General features: G+C 45.8%; 1 protein-coding gene across 6 annotated transcripts in view; it reads right to left on the bottom strand.

Annotated features, from left to right (window-relative positions):
• The window catches only part of LOC106576082 (receptor-type tyrosine-protein phosphatase zeta), a 52,733-nt gene that overhangs the window by 21,233 nt on the left and 16,268 nt on the right, over positions 1–15,232 (bottom strand). For 4 of the 6 annotated variants that reach the window (XM_045699720.1, XM_045699721.1, XM_014152963.2 and 1 more), the window contains exons 2-12: positions 15,145–15,213; positions 7,244–7,423; positions 6,192–6,343; positions 5,796–5,891; positions 5,617–5,683; positions 5,300–5,457; positions 4,376–4,526; positions 4,072–4,095; positions 2,958–3,142; positions 2,300–2,426; positions 1,086–2,030 (exon numbers count right to left, since the gene is read on the bottom strand). In XM_045699720.1, the coding sequence (XP_045555676.1) occupies positions 1,086–2,030; positions 2,300–2,426; positions 2,958–3,142; positions 4,072–4,095; positions 4,376–4,526; positions 5,300–5,457; positions 5,617–5,683; positions 5,796–5,891; positions 6,192–6,343; positions 7,244–7,423; positions 15,145–15,213 (2,154 nt within the window). The remainder of the gene's footprint in view (positions 1–1,085; positions 2,031–2,299; positions 2,427–2,957; positions 3,143–4,071; positions 4,096–4,375; positions 4,527–5,299; positions 5,458–5,616; positions 5,684–5,795; positions 5,892–6,191; positions 6,344–7,243; positions 7,424–15,144; positions 15,214–15,232) is intronic. The other 2 variants (XM_045699722.1, XM_014152967.2) reach the window with 1 other exon arrangement.

Genomic DNA, 15,232 nt, shown 5'->3' with positions numbered 1-15,232 from the left:
CCAGTCCTGACCTGGGGTGACCCCGTCCCCGTAGAGGCCAGAGCCTGACCCACTGATGTCTGTCTGTCCAACCTGAGAGGTCACAGTCTGTCTGTCCGACCTGGGGTCTTCTTCAGAGGGACAGACAGAGGGGGAGAGGATTGTGTCTTTTTCGGAGGGGGTGATAGACAGGTAGAGGGTTGCTGTCTCTTCTGAATGGCTGAGAGAAGGGTGCAAGGTGGTGTAGCCCCCTTGGAAGGGTGTGAGAGAATCGTCTTCAGAGTGGGAGACAGAGGGGTATGGGGCTGGAAAGTTGAGAGGCTCTGTGGGCTGCTGAACCCAAGTCCCCCTCTGAAAGCTGGTACTGACTGGAACAGAGAGGCCTGTCTGGTCAGACTGAGTGTGGAAATAAGCACTAAACTGAATACTTAACACTACATCAGACCACCAGAGAGGAGCATAACAACCACAGAGTCTGAGTGGTTATACAGAGCAGCCACCAGAGGGCAGACTGGAGTCAGGTCACACACAGCAAGGCGGGTAAAGAGTCCCAGAAGAAGACATAAGACGTGAATCTTTATGATTCAGCGGGAGGAAGACAGACTGGCAGAGGAATACCACCACCACTGGATACTGGTAGGAGACATGGATCTCTGAAGTACCAGTGTGAACCATTATGAACCACTGGGCAGCCAAAGGATGAGAGAGAAGTTGAAAAGGGCAGATCACTATAGACAGACACAAAGAGTCTGACTGTTACAGCACATCACCAGCATAACCACCATCAGCCAGTAGAGGCCAGTCCCTTCACCACCATCATTATCACCATCGTAGGTCTAAGCGGCAATATCACCCTTATCAACAGCACAGCAGCAGAGAGGTACAGGTCACACAACCAAAACACAACCATCATACAACCATCAAACAACCATCATTCATCCATCAAACAACCACCACACAACCAAACAATGTAAGAGTGCACTATACAGTGCCACGCTTTGGCAACAGGAGGAGAGGCAAAGGCATAAAGGTAATGTGTAATTTATTTTATATGTCCACACACAGACATTTACAGCACACATGCAGGGTACACAGGTGTTTCTTACCAGTGAATATGGGCTGGGTGGTGTGCTGTAAGACCTTGACGAGGCCGGAGGTAGTGGAGGAGCCGTAGGCCGTGGAGAGGGAGTTGCTGGGACTTGAGGTCCTGGATCTGATCCAGGGCACAGAGGGGGTTGAGGTTACAGAAGCCGGGGTCTGTTGAATAGGGGTGGCCCTTGTCACTGTGCTAACTCTGTTATCAGACAGCCTGGAGGTCAAAACCAAGCCCCTGTCCTGTCCTTTCATTGTGACTTTAGGTCTGGCAGTAACAGTACTGAGAACTCTATCATCCAGTGTTTTGTTCAGTGTTGTTTTAGATGGCGTAGTTGCGAACTCTAAGGCAGTGGTGTTGACAACGTCCTTGTAGTAAACATCAGTGACCACCATGCCCCCCGCCGGAGGGGTGTACATATCGCTCTCTGGGGGTAGCAGGCCGATGCCGGAAATGACAGGTTTCTGGGCAGCGGAACCACGGTTTTGGCTCCGGCTCTGCTGAGGCGACCACGACAATGAGGCCTCCTCTGTGATTTTCTGGCGGACAGGAGCCGGGCTGGTCGTCCGGGAGATGGGAATCAGGAAGCCCGGCTGGTCGGTCACCATGGTGACCCAGGTGGCACTCTTGCCGTTGGAGGCGGCGCTGGTGAAGGGGCGGTGCGGAGGGATACGCTGCTTCTTCTTGTCCTTCCTGGTCTGGTCCTTCTTGGGTTTGTCCACCCTGGACTGGTTCACAGGGTTCTGGTCGATCCGGTTCTGGTCATCTCTGGTCCCTGGTGGTACCGGCACAGAGCTCACCTGAGATGCAGCAGTGGTGGAGGGCTGGTCAGGGAAAATCTGCTGGCGATCCTCTCTGGTTCTGCTCTCTTCTACTAGGTTCTGGTCTACTGGTTCTAATATATCTACTGGTTCCAATATATTCTCAGGTTCTGTATTGTCTGGATCAGACTCAAATTCTGGAGAAAAGAGAATGGGTGGATATATATATATATTAGACAACTGTTATCATGATGAGTACAACTATTTTGATAACTTTCGTACTTACTTTCAACTCCGTTAACCTAAGTTATTTACTCTCTCCTATGAATCTCAGTGGTACAGGCTCACGCTGGACACAGTTTCAGCCTTTTCCTGGACTAAAAATCATTTTGAGAATCTGGTCTCTCGTGACAGCCTGAACACTAAAATGTTTGGTTGTGGGTGCTGAGATTATAGCTGGTCTCACCCGGGTCCTCCTGAGGCATGTCCACTATAATCTGGTCACTCCAGCGTCCCATCAGGCCATTGGTGCAGACAGCTACCACCTGGACCACATAGCTGCTGTTGGACAGGAGACCGGGGATGATGGCCCCCTGAGAGAGGGTGATTGATCAGTAATAGGTCAGTCAACTCATCAATACATCAGCCAATCACACTCATCAATAAGTCAGCCAATCACAGTAGTGACAGTCAGTTGCTTGTCTCAGCTTTTTTTCACCCTATTTAACAGATGAGACTGATTTCTGATTAACATGCAATGCTATCGATTTGTGTAAGAAGGCACATCAGGTCAGGTGAATACAAACCATCACACACACACAACAAAAAACAATCACATCTGTATTGATATTGAATATTGTAAACCTCTGGCCAGATGGTTTACAGGTATTTTTTTGGTTATCACTATGGCAACAGTCTCCAGGAACAACACAATATTTACATCATCCAGTTATTCCGAAAAGAATCATAAGAGAACAAACGAGAGAGCGAGAGAGAGAGAGAAAGAGTGAGGGAGAGAGACAGAGAGAGTGAGCGAGAGAGAGATGATCCACAGACAGACAAGTAGTCCCTTCAAGCACTGACATGTATGTAACAGTAGATGGATAAGTAGACAGGTGTATTACCACGTCCTGGTCTCCGTCGGTGCGGTACTCGTGTTTGGGCTGGTTCTGGTCCTGCAGCCGCTGGTAGGTGACAGAGTACCAGTCGATGGTGGTGTCATACACCACACGGGGGCGCTCCCACATCACCATGATGGTAGTGTCGTTCTGGGCATCCGCCTGCATGTTCTGAGGTTCCGAGCTGCACACTGGAGAACACAGAAAAATGAGGTTAGATTACGTCAAATATAATCTCTGATGATAACATATGTTTGTGTCTGGTTATCAACATTGTCAGATTGGGAATATGTCAATTTTTAACACAGGGGAAACAATGGGAAATTAGGATTGAGCTTTCCTAAGGAAAACATGTAGGTAGACAACAACATCTCTCTTAGAGCAACACTGGAAGAGGGAAAGGAAGATGTGAAGGGAGACATTTTGGGTATAGATATGGAAAGGGGATATATATCCATGCTTTTAGCATTTTGCATTTCTGAACAGACATATTTCAATTTCAAAAAAGAGAAAATATTAAATAAATTGCTACACTGAAAGAGGGGGACTTACAAAGTCAGGTTTCCTAGCAACCCAGAGTGCTTATTTGGGGTCTTTTTAAAAGGCAGAGTGAGAGAAAGAGAGAGGAAGGGAGAGGGCTTTTGATGAGCTGTACTCAAAAGACCTTGGGAGTAGGCTCTAAAACATCACTAAATACTGAAAATATAGGAGAATCTCAATTGCATAATCCTCGCGTCCCGGCCTCCTTAAAACCAATTGGAGGAGAAGGTCTGAGTGGCAGGACCTCTGGCTTTCTCATCCAATGGGTTTTGAGAAGGAGACGAGGAAAGAGGAGTCTACAATTGAGATCTTCCCTATGTGACTGGTTACACGTTTGGGGGCTTTTTGGCGCTAGTTCCTACTTCACGGTATGGCCTGTTAGTGTTACAGTACAGCTTAGTGTGAGTGTGTCTGAATCATGCTATGGTTTTACAGAGGTCAAGTATGGGAGAAGAGAGGAGCCAGGAGTAGGGTCAGCATCTGGTAGTTAGGGTGCGTGCTAAAGGTTAGGGGTCAGGTGTTGGGGTCAGTGGGTAGATAAGGGTCAGGGGTCAGGCATTAAAGTAAAACAGGTACATACTATAAATGAGAACATCCTCTGTCCCTGTGGGAGAAAAAGGTGAAGACCAGTTAGAGTTAGGGGTTAAAAGTAAAGGTTTTGAGGTCAGGGGTTATAGGTTAAGGGTACATGCTAGGAGTGAGGACCTCCTTCTTTGCCAGTGTAAGGTGAGGGTAAGGATTAGGGGTCTAGGGTTAGAGGTTAGGGTTCAGGGTATAGCCTACAGGTACGAACTGGGGGTGACCTCAACTGTGCCTGTGTAGAAGGAGTGTGAGGGTCAGGGGTCAGAGGCTAGGGTTCAGGGTTAAGAGTTACGGATACATACTGGGAGTGAGGACCTCCTCTGTTCCAGTGTAGGAGGAGAAGACCTGGCCCAAGAACTGCTGCTGCTGCTCCCTGAAGTTGTTCTGCAGATAGTCCATCAGCATCACATAGCCTGCCTGCTGCATGGTCATCACCTCACAGAACACCTCCAACTGAGAGGGAGAGAGAGAGAGAGAGATGCAAAATATGACATTTGTAATGTCCTTATTCTTTAGGAACTTCTGTGAGTGTAATGTTTACTATTCATTTTTAATTGTTTATTTCACTTTTGCATATTATCTACTTCGCTTGCTTTGGCAATGTAAACATTATGTTTCCCATGCCAATAAAGCCCCTTGAATTGAATTGAGAGAAAGACATTGAGAGAGAGATGTGAGATGTGCATTCATGTATGTCTTTTGTGCTTCCCCAAAGTAGCACTACGATCTTTAAATGGTTGAGTCATCAGCTTGTTTCTGCCACTACCTTACTTCTCCCTTCCTAAAACGAGCAGGAAGTGGAGGGGAAATGGGAAGGTCCTCCCCTGTGGAGGGGGTTGTCTCTGTAGTGTCTTCCTGCTCCTACTGCTACTGCTGCTGTAGTGAAATATTGATATTTTTTGTGTGAGTGTGTGTGTGTAAGGTCTGATAGTGGAGGGCTTAAAGGATTGTCATGGCAGAAATCAGGGAGAGTGCTGCTCTATTTTCGTGGTGTCTTTGAGAGGCGGAGATCTGTGCCCACTGAGTATTGATGCCCACGTCACTTGGCGTTTTGCCAGCCACACACACCCACACACACACACACTCCTGTTCTCCTGCTCTTCTCTGTTCCTCACACTTGGGAAGCTGTCTCACTGTATGACATCATCGCGACACTGCCTCACTGTATGACATCGTCACGTGTGTGTGTGTGTACCCCCATGTTTATGTTTGTGTGTGACACTCACCTGTGTCTCAGAGATGGGCACGGGGTGTTTGAAGACGATCCACTCCACCGTCTCAGAGCAGGGCGGGGAGGTGAGGGAACCGTTGTACATGTAATATTTATCAGTAGAGTTAGGGAGCAGGGCCAGCAGAGAGAAGGGCTCAACATTCTCAGTCTTACCTGAACGATAGAGAGTGATAGAGTGATGTGAGAGTGATAGATACACCTGCTTTTCGGTAGGTCACTGGGACTCCTGAAGCCTCCGAATATAGATATAGAAATAATAGAACATAAAAATAGAGTCAAATAAATAGAGTAGAATAATGAGCAGCTGCATACCAAACCTGCTGACGCTGTTGACACCTTCTATGATGGTGTTGTAGTTGTCATTGTTATCCAGGCTGGTCTGTGGAGAAGAAATCACAGTGAGCTGACATACTAACACGCTAGCATACTATCTAGCATGCATCGATTCATGCTAAGTAGTATGCGGTGTGGATATTGGTTCAGAGCTCCACCTCAAACAGGACGGCCAGCGCTGCGATCCTCCCTCCATCCTTCACCGCGTCGTCTATAGACCGGTACAGGTCGGACTCATAACAGAAGATCTGCACCTGGATCAGAGAGAGAGACAGAGAGAGAGAGAGACAGAAAGAAAGAGAGAGAGAGAGGAAGACAGAGAGAGAAAGAAAAAGAAAGAAAGAGAGAGAGAAAGAGAGAGAAAGAGAGCGAGAGAGAGAGTGAGAGACAAAGACAGAGAGAGAGGGAGAGAGAGAGAGAGATTGTTACTCATTGTGGGTTTTGTGATGTCGGCGTAAAGTGACGTGTGGTCATACTGTGTACTGTAGGTGCGGTGTGCCATGATGTGGTGTGGTATTTGCTATGATTGATTCATTGATTGATTGATGTGCCACCTCCAGGGGGAACTTGAGTCCGTTAAGGCTGTGTTCTGATCCGTCTGAGGAGGCGTTGCAGCGGCCCCAGTGGAACGTCATCCTCCCCAACCTGAACCTGGTACTCAGACCACCGCCACTCACATAGTACTCCCCGTCCAGGCCTAGCACCACTGGAACACAACACACATATTAATGCCCACGCAAAAACCTACGTGCACACGCACATGCACACACACAACCATATTACCCACCCACTAGTCTTGCTTGGGCAGCCTTCCAAAGCCTGTCTAGTTCACTCGACTACGTGAGAAGCCTGGGCTTCTGAGGCTTCCCACCCACCAGCGATGTGCTTGGACACACATACTTTTAATTACAGGTCTCTGGCAGAATACGCAATGGTACTTACCGTTTGTACATGCCACAGTCTAATTTCGAATTACAAATACAGAACATGTTCAGCACATTTAAACGTTACATTTACAATACAACCATAATGTCTTTGAAGCCATAATATCCTTTTCCATATGAAAACACATCTACACATCTACACAAAACATCCCTCCTTCGTCTCCCTGGCCTGATCCCTATCCTCACACAATAGAATCATAATAGATGTTTCAAATAGATTGTTTTATTGGTAAATTGCTTTTCTGTCAGCGTATTGGAACAGAGAGATTAATACTACCCTACTGGCAGCATTTTCATAACACAGCCACAGGGAGACATACTGGAGAGATGATATCCAAGAGTCATTTCATTTCCTCTGGAAGACAGACCTATTATTCTCACCCCTCTCTCTCTCTCTGTCTCTGTCTCTTGCTCTCTCCATCTATCTGTCTCTGTCTCTCTCTCAATAAACCCATCACTCATATTGAGTTATACTTCCATAACTATCTCTGTATATGAAGATTCATATGACACTGAAACAATCTGTTCTTACTAATTATTAATAACCATGTGGCGTTTCGTGCCTACTGAACACGACCAACGATATTATCCTTTTCACACTATAATGCCAACCCAAACTGTACTACTGGGTTGGATATTTAACGGCTCATGTAGTACAGTACCTGTGTTGCCGTCGTTGCTGATGGTGGTGGTCTCTGGGGTGTTCTTCTCCCAGCCCTCCAGCTGCAGGCCCTGGTACTCCACCCGGACCTGGGTGAACGTCTCATCGATGTCGATGGGTGACTGACGGGCATTGTTGCACGCCGGGTACCTCTTACCCCAGATCTTCTGGTTCAACTGGCCTGAGAAGGAAAAACACAGAGAGGAAGAATCTTTACAATGGATCAGTAATACCAAAGATGGGAATGAGATGGCAAACTGTGATTTGGAATTGACTTCACAGTGCAGGCAGCAGGTAATGTAGCTGAACAACTCCCACACAACCCTGCAGGGAGAACGGCTTTAAAGGAAATACTTTATAGAGGTCAGCTACAGTAGAGTATAATCCTGTTTAGTATTTGTTTCCTGCTGCAAAACATACATTTTTTCCCATTTAAATAATCCCTCAATATCCATTGTGATGACAACTCCTGCAATGACCAATCCTCATAATCCTCAAGTGAACTTTAACCCCAACTGTGTTTACACACAGCACATACAGAATCAGCTCTACTGCGTCGCCCTGTAGTCCAGCAGATGAGGAGTTAACGGAGCAGATGGCCTGACAGTTTGTCACAAATGGCTGAGCAGGTAGCATACAGATTTAGGAAGTTAATTTGATCGCCGTGTTGCAGGATAAATATCAGAATATGCAGAAATCGCTCCGCCGTTTCCTGGTTGCTAAAACTCGAGTAGTTCATGTGACAAAATAAGCTAGTATAGTGTAGAGAATCATTGTACCATCTAAACCGCTGTGAAATATATTTTCCATAACCAAAAATATTGTCCTTTCAGCAGTTTGAAGCTAGTGTACAAAACCGAAAGTAAAAGATGCAAAAACAAAACTTAAGAACGGAAAGCATAGAAATAGCGCACATAGAACAGATCTACCGCTTCTTAGACTCGCTTTCAATGAGAATGACAGCTCTATAACTCACATTTCTATGTGAATTTGGTCGGGTCATTTGTAATTTCCACTTTGAAATTTCAGATCCTACATTTGTACGTCATATACAGTACAGCACTTACAGTAAGTACATCCATACAGTAAGCCATATGTACAGTATGCTAGCATACATCCACATCATACTGTACTGTGAGTATTATGACATTCCCTGCTGAGTCTCTGAGATGTCTGCTGACCCTGAGCAGGGTGAGGGAGCATGTTGCTGTAAAGGAGTAACGAGACGGTTGTTATTGTCTGAGCTCAGAGACGTTAGCATGAGAACGGCCAGGCTGAGGCTGCACACTGAGAGGAGAGGAGGAAAGACTTCATTATCACCTCTTCCTCTCCCCAGTGTCCTAAAAACGACTGTATCTCTCTCCGTCCGCCCTCCCTCTCTCATAATAAATACTCTATCTCGCTGTGTGTGTGAACTAGTGTGAGAGTGAGAGAGAGATATTGTCTTCCCAGCAGCTTTCTCTCTCTCTCTCAATTTAATTTCAATTTAAGGGCTTTATTAGCATGGGAAACCTATGTTTACTTTGCCAAAGCAAGTGAGATATGTAATAAACAAAAGTGAAATAAACTATTAAAAATGAACAGTAAACATTAACAGTAAACATCTCTCTCTCCCTCTCTCTCTCCCTCCCTCCCCCCCTCCCTCTCATTATAACTCTACTGGCTAATAACCCAGTAGAATGAATACAGAGTCATCAAAGGAGGAGGTCAGGTGCGAAAGATAAGAGTTTATCAGGCATGACCGACATTCACAGCCATTTATTGGGTCAAATCATTTCCACTCTGAATTCAGCCGTATTGCCATTGTGAGTTGAATGACAGTTTACTGCGTTGGTGACAGGAGTAGCTTCTGGCTGTGTGTCACGTCCTGACCTGTAAAAGGGTCATTTGTAATTGTAGTATGGTCAGGGCATGGCAAGGGGTGTTTGTTTTGTGTGATTTGTTTTTTTTTTGGTTCTAGGGGATTTTGGTTCTAGTTTTCTATTTCTATGTTTCTTTTTCTATGTGTGGCCAGGTATGGCTTCCAATCAGAGGTAGGTGTCTTTCGTTGTCTCTGATTGGAAGCCATACGTAGGCAGCCTGTTTTTCCTGTGTCTTTGTGGGTGGTCGCTTTCTGTATAGTTGGGTTACCTTACAGAACTGTTGGTTGTTGTTTATTGTTTTCATTTAAGTGTTTACTTTAGTAAGTAAATAAAGAAGATGATCACTATACCCGCTGCGTTTTGGTCTCCTCAATACGACCGTTATGACACTGTGCCACTTAAATGGTCTGTGTAACAACAAGGAGTGTGCCTGTCAATTTGGTGTGCAAGTGTGCCTGTGCGTGTGAGTGTGTATGTGTAGGTTGGGAAAGAGTTTGACTCTTTATTTGGTGTGTGTGTTTGTGCATGCTTGCATATGTGACTGTGTGCCTGAACGTGTGTGTGTGCTTCTCCTATGCTGGCAGCAAAGTGAAAAGGGGCTGTCGGGTGGTTCTGGGGTCTCATCTGGCATGAATGCCATGACACAACACTACTGCTACACTCACAAGATGCTACCATGGCAACAAGTAGCGCAGAGGTTCGGAGGAGAATTAAGTGCCAGGAGCAACACGTATTCTGTCAGTCTTACCAGGAACACACACAAAGGATCTGTCCCCCATTACATTGCACTACTTTTAAACCGAGCCTCAAATGACAGATGATTGACATCCCAGTACACTATGTGACTCACATGTAATGACTGGTCTTTTAGCGAGTCAGTCTTTATAGTAGAGGAGGAGAAATGTGGCGTTCTGTTCCTCTGAAAGGTTGAATGTCCCTGGGGACTAAGACAGCCAACTTCTGAATCACACATACACACACACACACACACACACACACACACACACACACACACACACACACACACACACACACACACACACACACACACACACCACACATACAGACACACCACACACGCAGACAGACACACAGACACACACACAGACACACCACACACACAGACACACATACAGACACACGACACACAGCCACACACACAGACACACCACACACAGACACACCACACACACAGACACACCACACACACACCACACACACAGACACACCACAGACACACCACACACACTCAGCTACCCCTTTGTCCTCTCGATAAAGAAATCATCCCAACTTACCAGCAGTCAGTGACAGTTGTTTAAATGGCTAAAGAAAGAGGATAACCCCCTTGTAATAGGGCTCAGTGGAGCAGAACTAACATTTTGGAGATGCGTCCAACTTGTCAAAATGAATAACAGATAAATCACTTAACATATCAATATCAGGCAACTCTCTCTGTTTTCTGTTTAGCAAAGAGTTTTGTAGGATGAAAGACATATAATAAGGATAAAAGTGGCTGTTATTCATCCTCCGACATCCCACAAACAACATCTGTTATTGGTTGTCTGATAGATCAAGCCTACTTTCCTGTCTTGTATTTTGTAGAATACAGCATGAACATTCTTCACTCTAGCTGTTGCCCTTTCATGTAAGAAGACATAGGCAGCAAGGAGAGTGGATTCAAGCAAATTAATTCATGTATGTTAGGATTTAGCTAAGCAAACACACCATCATTGTGTGTGTGTGTGTGCGAGCGCGCGCGTGTGTGTGTGTGTGTGTGTGTGTGTGTGTGTGTGTGTGTGTGTGTGTGTGTGTGTGTGTGAGTGTGTGTGTGTGCATGTGTGTCTGTGTGTGAGGGGAGGGGGTACTGTTCCTCCACTCGCCCCCCCCATCTGTCAACTCTACTAGAGGTCCTCAGTCAATATAATGATGCCCTGAAACACATCACCATCCAGCATGACTAAGTCTCTTCCTGGGTCTCTGAGTCCTGCTGCATTATTACCTAAGCCCCAGCTACTACACTATTATCCCAGGGCCTAACCCGAACCCAAGCTCCGGAGAGGGAGAAGGGAGCGGGGGCAACTCAACCCTTACCTCACCACCAACCTCAGCAGCTCTAGGACAGGAGGGGGAGAAGACGGCTGGGGACAACTGGAGCAGAAACAACTCTAACTAACGACTGCCTGTATGACTAAGAAAGCAGAGCTGGAGTAAGTCAATGAGGTGGTGGTTAACAGCCCGTTAGAGCTGTTAGAAGCTGCTGCAGAGGCTGCTGTCTGTACTGAATGTGCATTATGCCGGCCAGTGTGTTTGTGTAAGACTGGGTCCGTCCTGTGTTAGCCCGCTGAGCATTAGCTTGGGGGAGCTAACGCAAGTCTTCAGGTCTCAGGCGAGGTTAGTCATCACGCAAGCCACCTCCGTTACATGTTGATGGGGAAGAGAGTTGGATCATTTATTCTGTCCCTTGTGTTAGAGCCCAGCAGAAGGAGAAAGAGGCAGACAAAGAGTGAGGAGAGTGTAGGGACACACAGGCCCTGTAGCCATGAGAAGGAGATTAGAGGGTTTACACATGCAGGAAATGGGCTGCTGTGGTGGCTGGGGACCCTGTCTCGCGTGGCCTACACTGGGGCCTGGGGTTATCAGAGGATAGAGACTACACACTCACACTGGCAGATGGAGATGGGGGAAATGGGGGAGGGGGTTAACGGATCATAGGGACCCCCTGGGGAGAGGGGTTAACGGGTTGATACTGTGGATTTGTACTGTATCAACTTTGGAAACACAAACAGTAGCAGAGCACGCAAGGATACACAGTCTGAAAAACAACACATTCCACATGTTCCATATGTTCAAATATGAACACAGAACCTGACAATTCAGTATACAGTGAGGGAAAAAAGTATTTGATCCCCTGCTGATTTTGTACGTTTGCCCACTGACAAAGAAATGATCAGTCTATAATTTTAATGGTAGGTTTATTTGAACAGTGAGAGACAGAATAACAACAAAAAAATCCAGAAAAACGCATGTCAAAAATGTTAGAAATTGATTTGCATTTTAATGAGGGAAATAAGTATTTGACACCCTCTCAATCAGAAAGATTTCTGGCTCCCAGGTGTCTTTTATACAGGTAACGAGCTGAGATTAGGAGCACACTCTTAAAGGGAGTGATTCTAATCTCAGCTTGTTACCTGTATAAAGGACACCTGTCCACAGAAGCAATCAATCAGATTCCAAACTCTCCACCATGGCCAAGACCAAAGAGCTCTCCAAGGATGTCAGGGACAAGATTGTAGTCCTACACAAGGCTGGAATGGGCTACAAGACCATCACCAAGCAGCTTGGTGAGAAGGTGACAACAGTTGGTGCGATTATTCGCAAATGGAAGAAACACAAAAGAACTGTCAATCTCCCTCGGCCTGGGGCTCCATGCAAGATCTCACCTCGTGGAGTTGCAATGATCATGAGAACGGTGAGGAATCAGCCCAGAACTACACGGGAGGATCTTGTCAATGATCTCAAGGCAGCTGGGACCATAGTCACCAAGAAAACAATTGGTAACACACTACGCCGTGAAGGACTGAAATCCTGCAGCGCCCTCAAGGTCCCCCTGCTCAAGAAAGCACATATACATGCCCGTCTGAAGTTTGCAATGAACATCTGAATGATTCAAAGGACAACTGGGTGAAAGTGTTGTGGTTAGATGAGACCAAAATGGAGCTCTTTGGCATCAACTCAACTCACCGTGTTTGGAGGAGGAGGAGAAATGCTGCCTATGACCCCACTGTCAAACATGGAGGTGGAAACATTATGCTTTGGGGGTGTTTTTCTGCTAAGGGGACAGGACAACTTCACCGCATCAAAGGGACGATGGACGGGGCCATGTACCGTCAAATCTTGGGTGAGAACCTCCTTCCCTCAGCCAGGGCATTGAAAATGGGTCGTGGATGGGTATTCCAGCATGACAATGACCCAAAACACACGGCCAAGGCAACAAAGGAGTGGCTCAAGAAGAAGCACATTAAGGTCCTGGAGTGGCCTAGCCAGTCTCCAGACCTTAATCCCATAGAAAATCTGTGGAGGGAGCTGAAGGTTCGAGTTGCCAAATGTCAGCCTCGAAACCTTAATGACTTGGAGAAGATCTACAAAGAGGAGTGGGACAAAATCCCTCCTAAGATGTGTGCAAACCTGGAGGCCAACTACAAGAAACGTCTGACCTCTGTGATTGCCAACAAGGGTTTTGCCACCAAGTACTAAGTCATGTTTTGCAGAGGGGGTCAAATACTTATTTCCCTCATTAAAATGCAAATCATTTTCTAAAATTTTTTAGATGCGTTTTTCTGGATTTTTTTGTTGTTATTCTGTCTCTCACTGTTCAAATAAACCTACCATTAAAATTATAGACTGATCATTTCTTTGTCAGTGGGCAAACGCACAAAATCAGCAGGGGATCAAATACTTTTTTCCCTCACTGTATACTGAATGTCAGGTTCTGTGTTCATATTTGAACATATGGAACATGTGGAATGTGTTGTTTTTCAGACTGTGTATCCTTGCGTGCTCTGCTACTGTTTGTGTTTCCAAAGTTGAAATCCACCAAATATTTTTTTCCCTCACTATATACAATTTATCACCTATGTGATTGTGATAGACTGCCTGTACAAAGATAAATCCTTTAGCTCACACTGTCTGTTTGACATTCAAATGTTTACAGAGAAATTACATTTCGTACTCTAACTCAGGGGAATACTGACAATCTAATTCATGTTCAGTATAACATAAATCATACCAATGGATCTCAAAAGTAAAGAGCCACTTAATGGGAGTGCAACCTTGAGCCAAGACATTCTGAGCAAATGCTGTTGCATATTCCAAGAGGATTGCATATTCCGTAAAGGCTACCAGCATTAAGGCTTAAAAGCTAGCTACCATATGGTAATGTCCGAGAAGGTTTATCTCCCTTTTTCTCTCTCACTTCCTCTTCACGTTTTCCGTGTTTCTCTCTCTCCATAGGTTTCTTTCTCTATTCTTTCTCTCCCTCTTTCTCTGTCTTTCCCCATTTCTCTGTCTCCATACTGTGCGCTGTGCCTCACAATGAGGTGTGCGCTTTCACATGTTAATTCTCTTCCTCACGGCTCAGTACCTCATACTGACAGCACACTCACTACTGTTATATCACGGGCTGATAAACAAATCTGCTCCACAACACACACACACACACACACACATGCATGCACACATGCACGAACAAAGGCATACACATGCAAGCATAAATAAAGGCACAAACATGCACACACACACACACAACCCACACTTGAGCCCTGCAGTCTCTCTCCCGTCTCTCTGGGACTTGTTGTGACGGGGCCCTGAACTTTAGGAGCAGCAGAGTGGAAAATGTAAAGTATAACGCCTATTACCAAGCAAGCAGAATTGTTTCTTATTTGAATACAAATTGACAGAGAGAGTGTAATGAAATTAAGTCATTTGGGACGAAGGATGGAAATCATATACACGACGGGACATGAAAGAAAATGCCTTTCATGCCTGAAAATACGTTTCACTGAGTATTTAGCTTTTTTTTAACGTGACTGGCCCTTAGAGCAATTGAAACACCCTCGCTCAATTTCCCTCAACCAGAACACAGTTAGTATTGAACAAGCTAGACCAGTCAAGTCAGGTCTATCTCACTGATGGAACAATCCCTCCTGGTAAGGGCTTAGGATAACTGAGCTTAATCCCCTATGTCTGTCAGCATGTGGAGAAAAGACCGGCAGCGTTGGTTGTGTTGAGCAGGTTTAACATTAGTGCACCAGTCAGGGCTGAGGTACCGTATGACACTATTCTAACCATATGCTCTGATCTGTCACTGAGAGGCAGAGTAGAGGCAAATGTCTGCAGGGTTTGCATTATACATCGACTCTTGAGGGTTCCCGAAGTTTCTTGGGGTGACCGACGCTCACATTGGTATTTTAGCCCCCCCCCAACTGTAATTCGAAACCTCAATACCGCATGGCATGAATACGGCTCATGTAACTGTACTGACCTGTGTAGGACCAGTCGATGTCGTCTGTGAATTTTCTCTGGGCCTTGAAGTACGCCTCTGTCAAGGCCACTATAAGAGAAAGGGGGAG

The sequence above is a fragment of the Salmo salar genome, chromosome ssa17, assembly GCF_905237065.1.
Source record: "Salmo salar chromosome ssa17, Ssal_v3.1, whole genome shotgun sequence".
Lineage (NCBI taxonomy): Eukaryota > Metazoa > Chordata > Actinopteri > Salmoniformes > Salmonidae > Salmo > Salmo salar.
The sequence above is the reverse complement of the archived record's forward strand: the minus strand, read 5'-3'. Positions and strand labels throughout refer to the sequence as shown.